The sequence below is a fragment of the Emydura macquarii genome, unplaced genomic scaffold, assembly GCF_026122565.2.
Source record: "Emydura macquarii macquarii isolate MOO-44397 ecotype Brisbane River unplaced genomic scaffold, CSIRO-AGI_Emac_v2 contig_1146, whole genome shotgun sequence".
NCBI lineage: Eukaryota > Metazoa > Chordata > Testudines > Chelidae > Emydura > Emydura macquarii.
In genome coordinates, this window is record NW_027131283.1 from 9,246,888 (window position 1) to 9,268,109 (window position 21,222).

At 39.7% G+C, this 21,222-nt stretch overlaps 1 protein-coding gene across 2 annotated transcripts in view; it reads right to left on the reverse strand.

Annotated features, from left to right (window-relative positions):
• Positions 1 to 6,742: 6,742 nt before the first annotated feature.
• LAMA4 (laminin subunit alpha 4) overlaps positions 6,743 to 21,222 on the reverse strand; it is a 128,976-nt gene continuing 114,496 nt past the window's right edge. For both annotated transcript variants that reach the window (XM_067546617.1, XM_067546618.1), the window contains exons 31-38: positions 20,969 to 21,159; positions 18,232 to 18,421; positions 17,204 to 17,359; positions 15,088 to 15,247; positions 14,022 to 14,152; positions 11,563 to 11,656; positions 11,082 to 11,201; positions 6,743 to 7,232 (exon numbers count right to left, since the gene is read on the reverse strand). In XM_067546617.1, coding sequence (XP_067402718.1) covers positions 7,087 to 7,232; positions 11,082 to 11,201; positions 11,563 to 11,656; positions 14,022 to 14,152; positions 15,088 to 15,247; positions 17,204 to 17,359; positions 18,232 to 18,421; positions 20,969 to 21,159 — 1,188 coding nt within the window. In that variant the 3' untranslated portion in view covers positions 6,743 to 7,086. The remainder of the gene's footprint in view (positions 7,233 to 11,081; positions 11,202 to 11,562; positions 11,657 to 14,021; positions 14,153 to 15,087; positions 15,248 to 17,203; positions 17,360 to 18,231; positions 18,422 to 20,968; positions 21,160 to 21,222) is intronic.

The window sequence follows — 21,222 nt, forward strand, 5'->3', positions numbered from 1 at the left end:
GTAGAACGGTCAGGGCGGAGCAGCAGGCTGAGCGAAGCAGTGGGGCGGGTCTCCCGTGGTTTGCACTGCAGCTGTCCCCTTCTGGTCCTGTCTCATTGGGGTTGGTGATATGTGGATGCTCTCTGACGGGTGGTGATCCAGCCCTTCACTGGCAAGGGCCACTGACTCCAGATAGCAGGACGCTGTCACCAGATGTCAGGGTGACCAGATGTCCTGATTTTATTGGGACAATCCTGATATTTGGGGCTTTTTCTTATATAGGTGCCTATGACCCCCCAGTCTCCTGTCCTGATTTTTTACACTTGCTATCTGGTCACCCTACAAGGAGTCAGAGTGCGGTAGTACAGTGCATGAGGAGGAGGCACCACCGCAACCTTTGTGGAATTGACACTTTCAGTAAAAATAAATCAAATGAAATCCAACCGCCCACCAATGCTGTACACTGATTATTGCTGAAGTAGGAGTAGGGTTTATAGCCATTTTTCAGCCTTCAGCGATTAAGTAGCACTTAGTAGATGTTACCACTAAAATGAAAAATTACAGGCTCAGCCATTGTCCTACTAACATTTTGAAATGTAAATACTCGTTCCAAACTTATTTAATGGAGAGTAACACACCACCAGGTGTCATAATGTGATGATCATACTTCTCAGCCCATCAGAGCCTGAATACAGTATTGCCAACCCCAAAGGTTGGAAAATCATGAGTCAGCCTCCCCGCCCCCAATAACGAGATTGCCTCAAAAATCATGAGTTGGTTTGTTTTTTTTAAAATATTATATTGTGGTTTTTTATGTCTTTTGATTTAAAAAAAAAATCTCTCTATTTTGGACAAGCCATGGACTATATAAAGTCAGTGTTTAACCATATAAATAGCAGTCTAATTCTATTTTCCATCCTCTGTATTTTTTCAATGCCTGTTAAACTGCTGATGGTGTAATAGTATATTATACCCAGCCTTCTGAACAAATTTTTTTGGATTCTAGGAGTGAGATATAATGCTGAGATATAAATGAGTTGACAGATCACTTTATACTAGCTTCATTTTTTTTATAGTGAGCACACTTTTAAAGCATAGAGATACATTAGAATACAAAAGTAGAATTCAGTTTGTAATTCAAAGACATGCACAACACTTTCACAACACAGGCACAAGCAACTTTCTTATGGCTGTCATTTTAAACTACTTAGACCACATACTGCTGTAGGGAGATATCTTGGAATTCAGAGTAAGGCTGCAATTAGCTTTGCCTCACATCTTTTACTTCTTTATCTTTCCTTATCTTTTTCAGGATGTTGTCCATTCCCTTGACCTCTCAGGAGGAAGGAAGACTGCTCAGTGTCTTCAGTGTTCCTTGGACAGAGAGATGTCAATCACAGATGAGGACATATGGTGCCTCAAGTATGCTGTGCAGGGGTGTTACAGTCCCAGAAAAACACTTCCAAGAACTTCTTCAAAGTTCGCAGAATTTATAGAGTCCTGTAGCACTTTAAAGACTAACAAATTTAATTTCTGCAGGCATAAGCTTTTGTGGGCTGCAACCCACTTGGTCAGGTGCAAGAAATATAAATCAGATAGGGGGTATATATATATAGATCCAAGGATAAGGAACAACAATGGGGAGGGTAGGTGTTAGCAAAGTCCATTCAGTTAGAGTAGATGAGGCCTATTCACAACCATTGATTAGAAGGTGAGAATGTGTGAACAGTGCCAATTACTTCTTGTAATGAGATAACCATTCCAACTCCATATTCAGACCCAGTTTGATTGTGTCAAGTTTGAGTATGAGTTCCAGCTCTGCAGTTTCTCACTGAAGTCTGTTTTTTAAGTTTTTTTGTAGAAGTATGGCAACTTTCAAGTCAGCTACAGAGTGTCCTGGGAGACTGAAGTGCTCTCCGACTGGGTTATGTTATCTCATTACAAGAAGTAATTGTCCCTGTTCACACATTTTCACCTTCTAATCAGTGGTTGTGAATAGGTCTCATCTACTCTAACTGAATGGACTTTGCTAACATCTACCCTCCCCATTGTTGTTGCTTACCCTTGGATGTATATATACATATATATATATATATATACCCCCTATCTGATTTCTATTTCTTGCATCTGACCAAATGGGTTGCAGCCCACGAAAGCCTATGCCTGCAGAAATTATATTTGTTAGTTTTTAAAGTGCTACAGGACTCTCGTTGTTTTTGCTGTATACAGACTAACACAGCTATCCCACTGAAACTTTTCACAATTTATAGAGAAGCTGGCCAAGACTGCTGAGTTTGCATTACTACTTGTCTAGGATTGTTCAGAGGCCCGAAGTGAGAAATATTAAGGCCAGGACTACTTGTTTAGTAGGGTTGCTATGTCCTTGAACCCAGCACATCATTTGCTATGGGGCAAGGGGGGCAGTTGCCCCAACCTCTCGATTTCTCATAGGTCTATGTGCTCCATTATTTCTTCCACTTTTGTCCCCTCTGTAATGGCATGTTAAACTGCATTATACATTCAGCCACTAGGTGGCACTGAATGTAAAAATACTTCATTTAAACTAACTTGAGGCATACCTGGCAGAGCATTAAAGGATCTTATGATGAACACATCTAAGCAAGCTCTGTGACCAGTCCATATCCGATATAGAAGTACATGACATGGTTTTAGAAGTGGGATATGAACCCATCTTTCCATATGGAAACCAAAAGCCACTTGTAACCCTCATCAACGGAAAACACCTGGATCAGGTACTGCTGAGATGTCAACGTTTTTTGCTAAGGTTAATGCAATGTAACCCAATTGTTAAATATGTTCCTGGGAAAAATCTGGTAGTAACATATATTCTGTCACCTGAGCCCAGCATCGCTCTTAGCTACCCATAAGCTTGAAGATTATGTAAAGATGTATGTGGATGCTGTGGACAGATACAGACCAGTGTCGGAAAAAGAGATTACATTAGCTACAAAAAGAGACCTCAACAGACACACAACCTCAGGAAGTTCTACATTACATTAGGAGCAGCTGGCCCAAGTATCTAAAGGAAGTGGCATGAGACTATTTTGTGGTATATGGACAATTAACTGGGTCAAATGGACTCATGATTAAAGGCAATTGCATTGTAATTCCAAACAATATGAGAGGAGAAATCCTAAACCTTATTCATGAAGGATATCAAGGATTAACTAAATGCCATGAATGAGCTCACCAGTCAGTATGACGGCCGGGCATCAGCCAGGACATAAAGAATAAAGTATCTGCATACGAACATTGCAGAACGAACATCAAAGCACAAAGAACCTTTAATAACAACACCTCTATCAGACAAACTTTGGAAGAGACTAGCTGAAGATTTATGCAAATTCAGAAGATATTGTTGCCTGGTCATTGTGGACTATTTTTCCAGGTATACAGAAATAATGTCCTTGGAAGATATAACATGTCACAGTATTTTCAAGAAACTGAATAGCAGTTTTGCTGAATTTGGTATTCCAGAACAACTAATGATGGACAATGCACAACAATTCACTAAGCAGAATTTAAGTCATTCCAAACAAAATATGGTTTTGATCATATTACTGACTGTCCACATTACTCACAAGTAATTGGAAAGGCTGAGAAAGCTGTACAGACAGCAAGAAATCCTACTGCAGGAAGATCCATTCCTCACTCTTCTGAGTTATAGAGCAACACCCATACCAGCTACTGGATATAGTCCAGCACAACTCTTGATGAGATGACAGTTCAGAACTACAGTTCCAACTTTGGAAAAGAATCTGTCTTCAAAGTGGGCAGACATGAAGAGAGTAGCCAAAATGGCAACAAGAGCCTATGAACACTTTTACAAGAGATGACACCTAGAGAACTGCTAGGTCTAGAAACTGGTGACCGTATTTGTGTCAAACTGGATGGAGAAAAAGGATGGACATCTTCAGCTGTCATAAAGAAAAAGAATTCAGTGCCCAGATCATATGTGATTGAGCCCAACAGTGGAGAGTCCAACAGAAACCATTGACATCTACAGTTTTTTTCCTTAGAAGGAACAGTCAGCAGAACAAACTCTACAGATGGTGTATGAAGAACACGAAGAAGACAACTCAAAGATGCCAAACCAACTAAAGCCAGTCATTGCAACTAATGAACAGCCAGATGACCAAGTTGTTATGCGTTTGGGTCGGGTAATTAGAAAACCAGTATGATTCAGAGACACTTCACAGACTGAACTTCAGTGACAGCGTGATAATATAAATATTGTAAATGGTGGGAATATAGAGCTTAAAGGGGGAGATGTAATGGAATGCTGAACTATATTATACTGTTCAGCCACTAAATTGCACTTTGTGTAAAATACCATGTTTAAGCTAACCTGACCCATACCTGGCAGAGCATTACAGGATCTTGTGATGAACGCATCTGGTGTGTATAAGCAAGCTCTGTGACCGGACCATATCTGGTACAGAAGTACATGACACCCTCCCTCTCATATTTTGCAGGATATACTGTAATCACATATAATGTTCTATATGCTGATACAACTCCCACCTTGAATTTTTCTGAAATGATGCCCTGGCTTATACCTTATTCTGGAGCAGCCTGTGCAGTATGTAAGTCTTGATGGTGGCAGAGAAAAGTATAGTCTCCCCAAAGACATTGTTGTTTCTCTCCCATCTCTCATGTAGCTGAACTAGAATAAAGACCACATAATAACACTGGAATTGTTTTGGATGAAGGATTTTCCAATCTGTAACTGCAACCTTTCACACTGTGAATGACCAAGAAGGAAACTCCTTTTCTGAGACAAACATCAGTATCTTGGAATGTTAATGCAGAAGGGTGTGGACCTGGCTTGACATCGGGTACAGGCATCCTTTGACCCAGATTAAATGGTTCGTGGAAAGGTCTAGGGTCCATAATGGGGATGGGCGCAGAAAGTGGGAAGGCCAGGGGGAACATGTTTCTCCTCCACCCCAGCCATGCAAAGATTCCCTGGAATAGACAATACAGTCTGGCGCTACAGTATTTTTTCTTTGCAGGCCCCTTCCTTTGGGCAGACATGGCCAGGAAGCCAGAGGAGCTGCTGTGCATCAATGTTAGTGTGGAGGCACAAGGCCTTTCATGCAGGTGGCCCTAGACTCTCCCAGATCTCTGGGGAGGGTAAACTCTGTACCCCTGCTGGGGTGGGAAGTCTGAGACTGGAGCCTTGTGGAAAGAGATTGGGGGGTGGGGGAGGGGAGTTCCTGGCACTATCTACTTCAATAGAAGTAGACTCAGCTCCCCTCAGTGCGATTAGCTTCCGATAAATTAAGGTGGAGTAAATTGAGTATTACCATTTTTGTGAATTCTAATTTATGTGTTTTTTTTTAATTCATGAATGAATTGCAGGTAGCATTAATGTCACTGTATTTTTTTTAACTTGTAAGATGTATGTTATACAGTATGCAAAGATCTGACTAAGCTGGGAAAGCATTTATCATTCTTATCTACAAAGTGCACTGAAAGAGGAGCAACCCTGCACACCCAGGACAATATTTGTTTATTCCCAGAGCTCAGACACACCTTTGGAACAGAAATCAGCTGGAAGAACATTTTGGATATCTGCATACATATAAAATACACAGTAGTGAACATGTAACACCTGACTTTTACCAATATTTAATAAATGCCTTGGAGATGTGAGCGTATTTTATTCTTGGCTGTACCTGCCTGGGGACAGCAGACAACCTGAAAAGGCATTTCAGTAACACCTACGAGGAATCTATTAAACAGTGAATCTACTGTTCTTTTCCGTCCTATATTGGAGGGCTAGAGATTGGCAGCATGGGGAAGGTTTATGATAATTGGAAGAATGGTTGATAGGATTGGGAGCATCAGGGAGGCAGGCTTTCTAGGGGACCTGAGTGGAATGTGTCACTTGAAGGCAATTGGCCTAGTATTTATTGAGATGCATGAGGTGCTAGATTAAATTAGGCCTAGCAATTGCAGTGCTTTTCCTTCTTGCCTCTGAGTAGTTGCCCACTGGGTGTGCTACCATGTACTGTAGCAGAGAAAAGGCTGGCATACCACACACTGCAGTGATCTCACAAAGGGGTGATCATTACACTTGTGTGATGGTGTTTCTCCAGATACTGAGGGACTGATTCTCCTATGGTTTACACAATGTAAATCAGGAGTTATCTGCTGAAGTCAGTGAAATAACTTGTTATACTGCTGTAATCAGATCCAGGATCTTTGTGTATTTATATGTGTATACTGGATATATTAAAATTTAGATGAAAAATTTAATCAAAAACTTTAAATTTTGAAAATTTCAGTCAGCCCTTTCACACGTGTGCATGCACATTCTTCTTTCTGTGTGAGGAAGTTTGTCCTAATATTGTCTAGTTTATGTAACAACCATATATATATTTAAAATAGAAAGTCCTGCTTCACCTTATGCTAGGATTCAAACTATTACATGCTGTCAAATAAGAAAATCACTACAAAATGTTTCCACAAATTCACCTGGAAGTGAAAAGAAATGGGTTCTAATAGTTTTATTATTTCCAAAAATTCTATAATCAGTATACTCCCATTTTAGCTGAGCAAAGTATACATGAGCTTGATGTAAAAGAATCTTTGCACACTATTGTTTGCACATTGAGTCTATTATCTAGCTTTATTCTTTTATGAATATTAGCAATTCGTTTCAAGTTAAACCAAAGATGGTGATGTAGGGCATTTGTATGGTATGGAATGAAAAAGGTCTCTCTGGAAAGCAACATATTTTAAATCATTTTTCTTTATTCTGTAATCCATCAGCATTTTCATGTGACAGCGTGGTACAGCTTGCTACAAAGATACTGTAAGAATTGTAAAACTTGTTCTTGTGGTTTAGTAAGAGCAATGCGGAAATAACACCTCTTTGTTTATTCTTCATGCTTTTTGTTTGCACACACACAAATTCCAAGTGAGTGATCCTAAGCATAATTGCTTTATCATATAAAGACCCCGGATGATATATTTTCATTTTTTTCCAGCATTGGTAATGGAATAGAAATAGTTTCCTTTGCTTGGTTTTTTCCTTCAGTGCTGTAAAGAACTTTGCAGTGTTGCTGCTGTGCAGGATCAGACTGATGGACATGTGTTGATGCTCACAGCACCTCTGACCAGAGCTGCTTTACTAAAACTCACTGGCTTTTCATCAATAACAAAGTTACGAATACAGCCAGTGAAGGAGTTGCGAGTGGTCAGACTGGACGTTAGAAGAGACTCTGGAAGAACCAAAGAGAAAAGGAAAATTAGAGCCAATGACGACAGAAATACCATTTACAACAATTTTAAAGCTGGCTGAAAGCTGCGGAAATGGGTTTCAAAATATTTTGAAGTTATTTCTGTGTCACAGATTTGAAATTGACCCATTTTCTGTTTCCTGAAACATAGACCAGGATATTTTATTTAAAAAAAAAAATCTAAATATTTTCTGAATTTTTTTTTTTTTAACCAAAAACCAAGTTTTCAATAGGACCAGTTCCAGTTTTAGCAAAAATTTCAAAGGACCAAATCCAGCTCTCAGGACACCCAGGCAATGTCAAATATTCTTATTGTGCTGATAGGTTTTTAAAAAAGACATAAAAATCAGTAAAACAGTATTAATACCTACCTTTTGTATAGCTCTTTCAATCAGTATCTCTCAAAGTGGATTATCAAGAAGGATAGAGCATCATTAGCCCCATTTTATAGTTGGGGAAACTAAGGCCTAGAGAGGTGAGGAAACTTGCTCAAATGGCCACTGGCAGAGCTGTGACTAGACACCAGGCCTCCTGAGTTCCAGTGCAGCGTTCTATTCATTAGGCCACCCTATGTGGTGTCTTGGGTGTAGTCAATACAACAAGAAAACTGGAATAAACCTAATTCCACAGCATGATTTTTCATGGGGCTATCAATAAATCATGGTTTGTGAAACTCTGATTTAGTAGTATGATTATTATAGCTGGAGAGAAAGTGAAAAATATTCCCCTCATTTTTAATCAAAATCTGTTTTGATGGAAATTTTCTGACCATCTCTAGCAACTGCAAGAAAAATGATTCTTGAGAGCTAATCATGTTGCTAAAAAACTGAAATGTATTTAATGTACTGACACCACTGGGGCCATCTATTTATGAAAATGTATCTATTTCTCACATTGCTTTGACTTTTCCCCTGCCTTCCCTTTTTGTTTACTTTTTTATCCACCTATTGCATGTTGTGTAAATCTTGGATTGTGACCACTCTGGGGCAGGGTTGTATGGATAGTACCTATCAAAATAGGGTCCTAGTTCATGACCGAGGTCCTTACGCACTACCACAATAGAAATAATAACTACTGCTACTCAAAATACAATACAATGGAGCACTGCCCTTTTTGAATTGGCAAAATATGAGAAAGTTGCTTTTGTGCCACTGAACAGCTGGCATGTATGAAAGTCAATCTGGCATCAGTTCTCTGTTCTGTATGTGACAAGAAACTGCATTTCTTTTTACAATTTGCTACAAAGTACAGCTCTGACCTATATTCTGAAGTCTTTTAAAATGGATTGACCATTGCCAAGTTCCAAAAGGCTATAGAGTAGGTCTGAGGGTTTCTGTCATATCATCTTTATTTATGATCCAATTCCTGATCCCAGATAGCCAAAGTAAAGGCCCAATTTTGTATTTTTGCACACCCAAAACTCCCTTTAGTTAAATGGGAGTTTTGGATGTATAAGGAATATCAGGCTCTAAGACCTGGATCCACAAAGGGACTTAGGTGTTGCAATGCTCAGTGTTGCAACACCTAACTTTCAGGCACCTTGAAAATCACTGGAATCCACAACGCTTAGTTATGTGCTTAGGCTCCCTACGTAATAAATGGGGAGAGACAGGTACCTAAGAATGCGATCTACAATAGCCAGCATGCTAGGCAGGAGCCACCTAAGCTAGCCAATGGGAGATGCTGACAAGAGGGGTGCATGCTAAGGTTCATCCATCTTGCAGAGATAGGTGCCTAAGTCTGGGCTGGAGGGAGGCACCTATCTCTGCATAGTGATCCATGAAAGGGGAACCCATTTCAGGAGTCAGGCTGACTAATTCCACACAAAATGATTGTGGGGAAAGAAACAGCAGTAGTTTCTCTTATAACCTTTAGCCCAGTGGTTCAGGTACTCACCTGGGGTATGGAAGGACTGAATTCAATTCTCCCCTCACCCCTGAAGAGAATGTATTTGAATAGGGATATGTCACCTCTCCGATGAGTCCCCTAGCCACTGGACTTTAGAGCGATTCTCACTCTGGCTCTGGCTCAATTAATATTTAATTACTTAACTAAACTGGAATGGCTTCAACAAGACAGATGGAGACAGACCCAGCTCGGAATATCTCATAGTCCCATGGCCAGGGCACTCAGCTGAGAAGTGGGAAATCTCTATTCCCATCCCTTCTCCTTAGGCAGAAAGGGGAACTGAAGTGGGGTCTCCCAAATCCCAGGTAAGTATCTTAACCACTAGGCTAAAGGTTATAATGGAGGCCTCCTCCTCGTTGCCATTTTATGGTGCATGCGATGGCCTCTAAGGATGCCTACTGGATTGGGCCCTGCAGGTGAGCTAGTCGGCGGAACACCTATCTTCCCTTAGTTTGAGGATTGCACTGTGCATCAGACAGGCACCCAGGCACGTGCCTGAAGCAGCAATGCACATGCCCAAAGGGAGAAACAGACACCTGGGGGGACTTTTAAAGCAACAATGTAGGGTTAGATGGCAGCTGAGCAGGGTTTTTATGGATTGCAGTGGTGTCTAGAACTGGGGTTTAGGCACTTAATTTTGGGCATTGGGTGTCTAAGTCCCTTAGTGGATCAGAGCCTAAATTTGTGATTTCTTGTGATATAACTAATATAACCAAACAAAACAGACACATAAGGATTCATGTGTTATATGTTTACTATATTAACATGGTATTAGTGTTATGCCTTGTTTGTTATAGTGAAGTTCAATACTGGATACTTCTGTTCCAAGGTGATAATAATATCACTGAGTTGATATATAACATCTCTTTAGCATTCTATAACTAATGTACCGTTATAAAGTTCTGTTATCACAGGCCAGAACAGTATGCACGATTACCACATTATATGACACATCAGGGTAGTTTTTGTGGTGATTGCTAAGAAGTTCTAAGAAAATTCCAATTTAGAATTAAAGAGTGAGCAGGCTTGTGCACAAAGCTGTGGTTCCCTTCAGACTCATTCCCACCCTCCTCCCTCCTAGTGTGGGATGAATGAGAGCATCACACTCTTAAACTACTACTCCAAGATAAGGAATATAATAATATATTGTATTGTTAATGCTATTCTTGATTGACATTCATGGCATATAGAAATGTTTCCAATGAGAAATGCAGATTCTACGGAAAGTGATTTAAAAGTCAAATGACATCTTGTTGATTATAGTTTGCATATGAATACTCAACAGAATAACTCAGAATACTGAATAATGGAAATAAATATAATAATCTTGGCCCACACCACACAGATGGTCTGAGTCATAAAGTCACATTAACAGACATCTGTGCATTAGAAATCGACAGTCAGAATAAGAATTTTCGTGTTGTATATTCTACATTTAAGAGAGTAGTTGCTTGGAGGAATTGGAAGCAGCCTAGCAACAGCAAAACCTGGAGATTAAAGTTATGTGGGAACTGGAAATTCTGTCCCATGGAAAATTCCACATTTTCCAAAAACATTTTTAATTCTGAATTGGAATAAAAACATCGGAAATGCAAACAAATTTTTATGGGCCCAGCCAGCCAGCTGCCCAGCTGGCTCCCCAACTATCTCCTCAGTTGCCTAGAATGTTTAGATTCCATGAAATCAGCATTTTCTGATGGAAAACTCTTTCTCCTGAACATTTTCAACCACCGCTCCTTGAGACATCAAATTTTACCTGGACATTAGGTCAGTTCTTCAAAACTTTGGGATTACATGAGGAAAACAGGGAACACAGAGGAATTATGATTTTCACTATCTAGAAGAAAATTACACTTCGATGTTTCTGTTTTAAACTGTGTTGGCATTTGGGAACAAAGTGATAACAACACCGACAAGTCTTACCTGGCACACCTCCAACAAACACAGGCTCCCTGTGGTCAACTGCTTTTGGATTTAGTGGTCCAACTACGTGGTTTACCTCAGAGTCCACATCCAGCTGCACCACATTAGCGTCTCTAATAACTGGAATGCAAAGCAAAATCTTGTCAAAAAGAGCCCTCGTTATAAAATATATCATTTTTGTTTTGTATGGCATACGAAGATGTCTATTTGATCTGCTCTACAGTATTGGCTAGATTGTCTATGGCCCTTGTGTAAGCCTCCCTTGGCTTATGCAGTGCAGACCCCGGGCTCTTCACAGTCCCTGTGCTTGGACTGCTTCTTCCATACAAACTTGCTTTGGGGACTCTTCATCCCAAATGATGTTGAGGAGTTGAAGACATTATCCCTACTCCATCTGTTCTGACCCATGAGAATGGACAGTCATGGAGAGAGGATTAGGCTCCACCACCTTTTACAATGGTAAGATCAGAGATTTACTCACCTGCAATTCTGTGCCACATGCCATCACAGAGACTCTGTTTTGGTGTAACTGAGGTTGAAAAGTCTCTGATTCCATTATTCAGTTTCACTATAACCTGGGGGGAAACCAATGTAATTCACATTGTAAAATCTTTTCTTTAGCCCCCACCATTAACCCTGTTCACCTTGTTGTTGCACTAATGCCAGGTTCCCATTTCAAACATTTATAACTTTAAAAGTGTTCGAACTAATTTCCTTTACACTAAGTCTCAAAGAAATCTTTAAAATGAACCATGTTTCAAGCTTCTAATTTCAGCAGTTTTTGCAACATTTCTATCTGAACATAGGGAAAGTTTATTTGTTTTTGTTTTTTACCCTTGGTTAAAGAAATTAGCTCAACCAATTTCACTCTGATTTTCAGAACTGCTGCCTTCCTGATTATTTTGTATTACATTAGTGCTTAGTACTGTACAAACACTTAGTAAGCAATAGTTCCTGCCCTGAAGAGCCTTCAATCTAAATAGACAAGACAGACAAAGGGTAGGAGAAAAGAAGTATTGTTCTCTCCATTGTATAGATGGGGAATCAGGGCACAGCGAGCTTAAGTGAATTGTCTGAGATCACAAGGGACATTTGTGACAGTGCTAGGAACTGAACCCAATTCTCCTGAGTCCAGTGCCTTAATCACAAGACCATCTTTCCCCATGAAAATAGCTGTTGTGGAGCAGCTGTCCTGTGGCAGAGTGCAAGCATCCTTTTGAGGTCTCAGAACTCCTGTGCATGCAGTGCATTTAGTTGGGCTGTGCAAAGGTCTGGAAACTGGCCCTTAGGGTATGCCTGTGCTGCAAGTGGAGGTATATTTCCAGCTTGGTATATGTGTGTGCTAGCATTGATCAAGCTAGAACACTAAAAATAACAGTATAGCCACGGTGGCATAGGCAGCGGCTCAGGCTAGCTTCCCGAGTACATATCTAGGATCCTGGATGGGACTGTACTTGGGCAGCTAGTGTGAGCAGCCTTGGTTACACGGCTATTGGTAGTGCACTAGCTCAATCAAAGCTAGCACATGGATGGCTGTCTGAGCTGGAAATTACACCTCCACTTGCAGTTTTGCAATTAATATTCACAGATTGGCTACTGAAAATGATTCAACAAAATCACTCAACTTTCACTTTAGAGGAAATGCCAGTGATACTTAGTGAACGTTTTTATTTTTCTCTGTAGGGTACCAATGTATGAAACTGCAATAAACCTCATCTTTTTTTTGCCTATCCATGGCCTTGAACAATGTTTATGGGAATCATGAGCAAAATCAAATACAAATGTTTGGGGAAAGGGGCTATTAGCCTAATAAAGTGGTCAGGTGAGCTGATGCTGGTGCACTAAGATGTTGACTGTTTAAATGTAAATTAAAAGGGCTGGTCATTCTTGTTAATTTCCTCTAGAAGTATCTATCAATAAAGGAAGCAGAAAACAATTTTCACAAAAAATGATCATTGGTTATGTGCTTAAAGAAACTAGAAAAAAAAATCACATTGGACGTATACAGCCATTTGCTAAGGGGGTAATAGGCATGTTTATTTTGGTGAGAATCAGGGGGCTATACTCATCTCTACCTTTCCCTAGCCTACCTCACCTGTGATTCTCATATATATTATATACATAGTAAATATCACACTGGACCAGTCATATATAGATCCATATGTTAACAGTGCCATGACAGTGACACCATATGCAGCTGCAAAAGTCTCAGAGGTAATGTCCCCTGTTATTTTAGAAAGGTCAAAACTTGTTACTGCTCTAACTATCCTTCATACCTCAGTTTCCTATCTGAAAATTAGGAGAAATGATTCTTTCTCCAAACCTTTGTCTGTCAGAGTCTGTCTTATTATGTGTACATATAGCATTTAGTACCATGGAATGCCAGTTTTGGTTGGGGTCTCCAGGTTTTACTGTAATACAAACAACAAACAAAAATCAACTGTTTAGAGACTTAATCTCAAGCCCATTGTTTTCAATTTATAATTTTCCAAAACTCAGGTGGGAGCTCCCTCTCACATATCTACTAAAGCAAGCTGATTACATCTCTTTTAACATGCAGTAAATAAAAATTTATTAATCCACCAAGAAAATGAAATCAAATCACCTTCCTTGTAACTATTATATATTTTTAATGTGTAGATGAAAGAGCAGCACCAAAGTGTCGGTGTTTTTCTTCCCTTTCATCTATCTGTACATTAAATATGAATTGTTGTTGCCAATAAAGCGATTTGATATTGGCTGATAAATAATTATGTCCATTAATAGAAGTATCTGGGTTGTGCTTAACCTCTGCTTGTTTAATGGGGTAATATATTTAGGAGACAAAGAAGATTCAAGTAATAGTGAATTTGTTAGACAAAAACTGCATGTAGCACTGAATCCAAGTATACTGTAGAGGGAACTAATCATAACAGTTAAGAAAATGTGAATTCCTTATACCTGTCCTTGTTTCATGTGCATATTCAGGTACTCTCCATTCACACTGTGACCATGCATTAGGATTCCCGAACTGCTTCTGGGGCGTATTTCAAAAACAACTTCAAATTTCAGGCCTAAACTGAAGGATTCATCTGAGGGGAGAAAAGTGAGCAGCAGTCACACAATATTATTTTTGTACCCCTATTAATTATGAAACTGGACATCTATGAGATTACAGCATACAATTCTAATGCTAACTTCTAGTTTTAAAATTGCTACAAATGTTTTAGTCTTGAAGATACTTTTAGACAGCAAAAGGGAAAGTAGAAAATTTATAGGCATTCCCCGCCCCCCAGGCATTATTCTCTACTCATACAGCCTCCAAGTGTTAAATTTGCTTGGAGTGATATTCTGCAGTTCTAACTCAGGCAGTGGGAGTTTTGCCTGAATAGCGACTGTAGGATTCAACAGCACTAACCCCCTCCTCCAACTCTGCAGCTGCCCATGGAGCAGATCAGAAACAGTGAGTAATCCCTCCTGCTATTCTCTTGAGGTGGTGTGACCCAGCTTCATCCTCTGCTTGGGCCAGTGCCTATTAGCCAAAATTTGTCCATAATACACTTCCCAGAATACTGTTCCATAGGCTTAAATAACTTAAAATATTTTAAGTTTAAGTTTAAATACTGCTAACCCACGTCATGACATACGGAAATCTTTTCATATGCCCTTTAAGTATTATTTTGTTACTTAAAAATTCAGTAGCAGATCCTCAGCTGGTGTGAATTGTCTTAGCTCCATTGACTCCAATGAGTCTTTAAGAATTTACACTTCCCCATAGTGAAAAGAAATTTGACTCTAGTTAACTTGTAAAATGTACTGACATTCTGCACACCAATATCAAGTAAAGGTTATATTGTGTTGTTGAACTGATGTCTCATGATTCCCTGCACAGCAATGATGTAATTAAAAAATTTTTGCAAGTAGACAGTGAGAGAAATATCCAACCCTCTCATCCACATGTGTCACTGTGAAGTACAGTAAACACTCCAGACTTATTATTGGATACATTTGTTCAGTTGCATATTACCAAGGATCACATATCCTCCTTCGGATGAAAAGTATGTTCCTGCTTCTGATGGGCCTTCAAAGCAGGGAGTCACACTGAATGTCTGAGAAGCAGAAGTGATTGGTCTTCCGTTGAGCTGTAAATTGCTGAGGCAACCATTGAAACTGTAGACTGAGCTAATCTGAGGAAACAAAGTGAGTGATTATTAGTTAAAATGCCCCTTTCATCTTTCCCTCTTTGATTCAGAGCTCCAGCAGGGGTTGTCTATGACTTCTAGGCCCCTAATTCTCTGTCGTAACATTTCGGCACTTGAAAGGGGAAAAGGAAGGGTGGAGATAGAGGAAGGGACTTTAAACTACCTTTGTGCTCCTCTTATTCTAGGTCCTGCCCATCCCCTGGCGTCAGTCAGACCAACCTCAGCTAAGTGCTAACTTATGCTCTGCTTCTCATGGCCTTCTCTGAGCCTTGGAAAACAAAGAATAGCTGGAGAATAGCAGCAGGGATCCAGCCACACCTTCTCCCCTTCGGGTGAGGACAGGGCTACACTCTCCATGGATGGCAGAGCTATTATCTTGGCACGTGCACCCAAGGATTCCCCAAGAGGAATCCTGGTTTCTTCAGGTTTTGCTTTGTCAAGTTTTTGCTCTTCAACGCTCTTCAGTGTGTCTCCAATGTGCAGGGCAGAATCTTGGCCTACATGTACCTATGCAAAGCTCTGAGGTATCTGAGACAACTCAAGTAAAAATCACTGCCTGCTTAAAATGTTCACAATTGACATTTATATTGCAGACCTTTTTATTCTTTATTGCTGTGACTAACAGTCAACAAAATGCATGTCTTTGTTTTAGCTTTCCCTTACTAAGGTCTACACCCACCTATTCACCCACCACCTACCATCCATCTTCCTACCCAAATTACTAAAAGAAACAAATACAAAAATCCGCAAAGCCAAGCTATTTTATTATCATCTGAGAAGGAAGAAAGTCATGGAGGGTGTGTTATTGTTATCTCTATTTTTAGAATATAAAGGGAGGCTTTCAGATACAATGATGATGGGGACTATAGAGATTATATTACATTAGATAGAACAGATAGATAATCTGGTTATAATCAGTGACATAATGAAAGGAGTTCTCAGGGTATCACAGCACACTTTGTTCTTTTGCCACTGGAAAGGCTGGGGGGGATGTCCCCATGTCTGTGAATGTCAAGCAGTTTCTGGAATCCAGGAAATCATTCTAGCTAGAGATTACTTGTCACCAAGATTCTTGTTTTCCAAAATTTCCCAAGGGAAGATATGGCTGGCCCACCTAAAATATATATTTGCCCTCCATCACCACTTTAACTCACTCGAATTGAATATTGAACTGTATTATCAATCTGATATTCAGTATGTTTTTCAGGAGCCAAATCTGAAATGCATTTTGGGTAAGCTTTTTTTGCTAGATTGTTCTGTCTGTTCCCTTTATTTGTTTTTGAGGAAGCAGATTTTAATAAATGGTTAAACACAGTTTCCCTAGTCCCTTACTCCTTTTTGCTGAAAGTCTTCGTATTGTACATAGAGTTTTCCACAGGTGAATGGGAATAATTTTTGTGGAAGCCCCTTGTTAAAATTTTAGCAGCACATCCCTGGTGTAATTCTACTATCAAATACGTAGTGCTGCTTTGCAATGTGACTTGTTTAGAAGGAAAACAAATAAATCCTAATCCTTGTCTGTAGAGAAGCATCTTTGAGCCAATCTACAGGTTCAAAGCAGCACTAAAGCCAGTTTAAATAGCCATGTAAGAATCATCCCACGGTAGAGGGATCTTCCAGTGATGCAGAGCTGGCAGAATGATTCCTATGCCTTCCCCTCCTTTCAGCCTGCATAGTGGGCATGGCCAGAGGAAATGGGTGTGACTGCTACTTCTGTGGTCCTCAGTGATCCTTGACTGCCATAATGATCACCTGACTGTTTTAGGTTTTGCTATGGGTCCAACCTGGTACATCACCAACCCAGGATCCAGGAATACAGTGGTGGCTTAAACCTGGCTTTCACCCCGCCCCTGATATGTGCTGCGTGCTCTTCAGCCACACCTGAGGATCGGGGCCAAAATGTACATTAGCAATTTCATATCTAATATATGTCCTTTTTACCTGGATATTTTTTACAGCTTTTCCAGGAGCCACACCCCCTATGTAAAGTGGTCCACTGACTTGCCAGGTATCATCAACAGAAGGAGAACTTTCTTCCAATACTCGGAGACCATCAATTATCAAACGACCAGTATTTTTTTCCCGAACAAATATCACCTTGAAAGGGAGAAAATATATTCAGTGACAATTTTAACTGTTGATGATAACAGATGATAATACCCTGTTAATAATAAACTGTTGAGGAAACATCATTGTATAACAGAAGAAGACGAGCACATTAGATAACAGCAGGGTATTAGAGAAGATTGCCTGACTCAAAATTTACCTACCTGCTGCATACAGTTTTTAAACTGTTAACCTTCTGTGTTGGACAACCCTCTCCTCCCACATATAAAAGGCTGGTAATGAAACTTTTATCTTACCATTTTGTTAAACAAAGCAGAATACTGTATACGGCCAAGATATTTATAGATACAAGGTGGGTAAGGTAATATCTTTCTTTGGACTTCACCCACCCCTTGTCTCTCTAATATTCCAGGATCAGTATTGCTACAACAATGCAAAGAAGAAATGTACACATACATATATATCTTATATTACATACATAGTTCACATTTAAGGTGCCTTCACCACCCTCCCTGCTCCTTTGTCTCAATTACTACTTCAGATCACACAGCCTTCTCTTCCAGCTCTAAGCCTTTCCAAACCTTGCTTGGCTTTTTCTTGGTCTCATTGTTCATCTCACCTCTGCCTCTTCCACTTGGCTGTATGTGTGGGAAACAGCTGTATGCTGTAGCTGATTCACTGACTAAACTCCTTAACCCCTAGTTAATGACTTGGCAAAATGCTCAGATCTACATGGTGGATTTTAAAATGTTAGCAGAAATTTCTCAGCATATAGGCAAGTGTATGTAGTTATGGACAAAGACTGACATCCCCATGGAAATGAATTGTCAAATCAGCAGGTTCTTTACTATGGTTTCCTGAAGCATGCATCAGCATCATATCAATCACGTTCTTCAACTTACATTGTGCCAAAGCCCATCATTGTACTTCTCTTGGCTTTTAATCCTTAGTTTCTGATGACCAACATTAAACATAAAAATCAGCCGGCCATGGGCAACAAAAAGGGTGATGAAGTTGTTTTCCTCTTGATCAGAGACATAGAAGATCATTCCATGGGATGAGTGAGTTTTTAGACTAATGGAGAACTGTGATCTGTCAAATAGAAATGTCATTTTAATAACAGAGCAGATATAAACTGACCAAAGTCACCATGCATAGTGTGTTTTATCAGAAGAAAGTCTGCAAATTGTGTGTTTGGAAAGAGGCTGGTGTGGACGATGCCCTGCCACACATGCCCGTAAGATTAAAGCAGTGTTAAAACTATTTGCCACAGTGCTTAAAATGTCATCTACACTAGGGCTCCCAATACGGCTAACGTCAGTGGAGATTGAATTCATATTAGCAATGTTGGAAGAGTTAGTACAGTGGAGGCCTGAGTGTTCACTGGTCTAGTCCTTTGTGTTATAGCAATGGTGTTGCTGAGTTCCTGCTCTCTTGTACTTCTCATTTAGTCCAGGGTTTAGTTTGGCAGCTCTCAGGATTTTCTGTCATATTTGTTTACACCTGCCCACAAGGAAATATTTTAAACTGTCAAAGTCATGGGTATTTTTTAATCAGCATTAAAAATCATGAAACCTATGACTTCCATGTTAATTTTAATAAATAAAGTAATAAATAAATAAATAAATGCAGCTTTAGTGATGAATAAAATTTGGATTTTCTTTTGTTGCTGTCTGTCTCACATGTACTACATTTTGAACTTCAACATCAAAGTTGCAATAGTTGTTTGTAAATCATTGTATTGAAGTGAAACAAATTCAAGGTTTCATTGTGATTCAGTAAATGGCGTTCTTCCCTCTGAGACACTGCCCCAGTATGTTGGTGGGGGCCACTGTGCAGTTGAATCTGATGGTTTTTGTATAAAACATTAAACTAAGATCCTGATAATTTGTGATCATAGACTATCACATGGCATTTTCTGTGAGAGTATGAGCATATTAAATATCATTGCTATGCAAACTGAACTATATGTAGAAAATTACCTACAATTCCACTACTGTTTGAATAGGACATGGTATCCTTTGCTTCATGTCCTAATCCACTGTGCAGTGTTCCTAGACAACTGCCATGTTTCACCTCAGAGGTGACTGTACTTTAGTGGCTGGGGAAAGGATTGTTATATAAATATGTTCATTTCAGGCCATGCAGTTCTCCCTGATGACATTATTGCTTATGTGTGCAGAGAGAGAGTGTGATATAGCTTGTGCTTGGTAATATGATTTTGGATGAAGTGAATTATTAATATTGAGTCAAATCCTGCATTTCTTACTCAGGCTTGGCTCCTATAGAAGTAAATTGGCATTTTTCTGAGTAATGATTAAGTCAGGACTGTAGGCTTTGGCCCAAATCTTTTTGCATTGTGACATGGGAGGAATGCAGCTTGCTCACTCAGAGGTTTAATACATTATTATTATTATTATTAGCAGCATTATTGCACTAGCATCCACATTGCATTAGGAGCCATGCCAACAGATAGGAAGGCATAATTTCTCAAGACACAAAACAGATGACTCATAGAATCGTAGGACTGAAAGGGATTTCGAGAGGTCATCTAGTCCAATCCCCTGCATTTATGGCAGGACTAAGTATTATATAGACCATCCCTGACAGGTGTTTGTCTAACCTTCTCTTAAAAATCTCCAGTGATGGAGATTCCACAGCCTCCTTAGGCAATTTGTTTCAGTGCTTAACTACCCTGACAGTTAGGAAGTTTTTCCAACCTAAACCGCCCTTGCTGCAATTTAAGCCCTGGCTTCTTGTCCTATCCTCAGAGGTTAAGGAGAACAATTTTTCTCTCTCCTTCTTGTAACAACCTTTTATGTACTTATTATCATGTCCTCTCTTAGTCTTCTCTTCTCCAGACTAAACAAACCCAATTTTTTCAATCTTCCCTCATAGGTCACATTTTCTAGACCTTTAATAATTTTTGTTGCTCTTCTCTGGACTCTCTCCAATTTGTTCACAACTTTCCTGAAATGTTGCATCCAGAACTGGATACAAAACTCTAGCTGAGGCCTAATCAGTGCGGAGTAGAGCTGAAGAATTAATTCTCATGTCTTGCTTACAACACCCTTGCTAATAGATCCCAGAATGATATTTGCTTTTTTCTGCAACATTGTTACAGTGTTGACTAATAATTAGCTTGTGGTCCACTATGACCCATAAATCCCTTTCTGCAGGACTTCTTCCTAGGCAGTCATTTCCCATTTTGTATGTGTGCAGCTGATTGTCCCGTCCTAAGTGGAGTACTCTGCCTTTGTCCTTATTGAATTTCATCCTGTTTACTTCAGACCATTACTTCTCCAGTTTGTCCAGATCATTTTGAATTTTAATCCCATCCACCAAAGCACTTGCAACCCCTCCCAGCTTGGTATAACCACAAACTTTATGTGTACTCTCTTTGCCATTATCTAAATCATTGATGAAGATATTGAACAGAACTGGACCCAGAACTGATCCCTGCAGCACCCCACTCGATATGCCCTTCCTGCTTGAATGGGATAAAGCATAATAATCAAGGTAATGGCTACAAGTACATCTTGTTAGTTCCAAGTCAGGTTTTTTTTTTTTTGTTTCCACTGCACTTTTCTCTGAGAAATAAATTGTTTTTATTTCTTGGGTTACTATGCAACGCTTTACCTGTCACTGAAATCCTTTGGTATGTGGTCAAACTCTTGCCGACTGTTTGCTGTTCCTCCAAACTGATTTGCATGTTCAGTTGCTTTGGGATTCTTGGACAAGTGGCAATGAGGGTCTCTTTGCACACTCATTTCTTGATCTAAGTTTTTGAGGCCAGTTGCCTTTGAGTTTATTTCTTTATCTCTGCCCACCTTCATACAAAGAAAGCCATTAAACAAGTGTTGAGAGTGGGTGTGCATATGATAAGTAGTGAC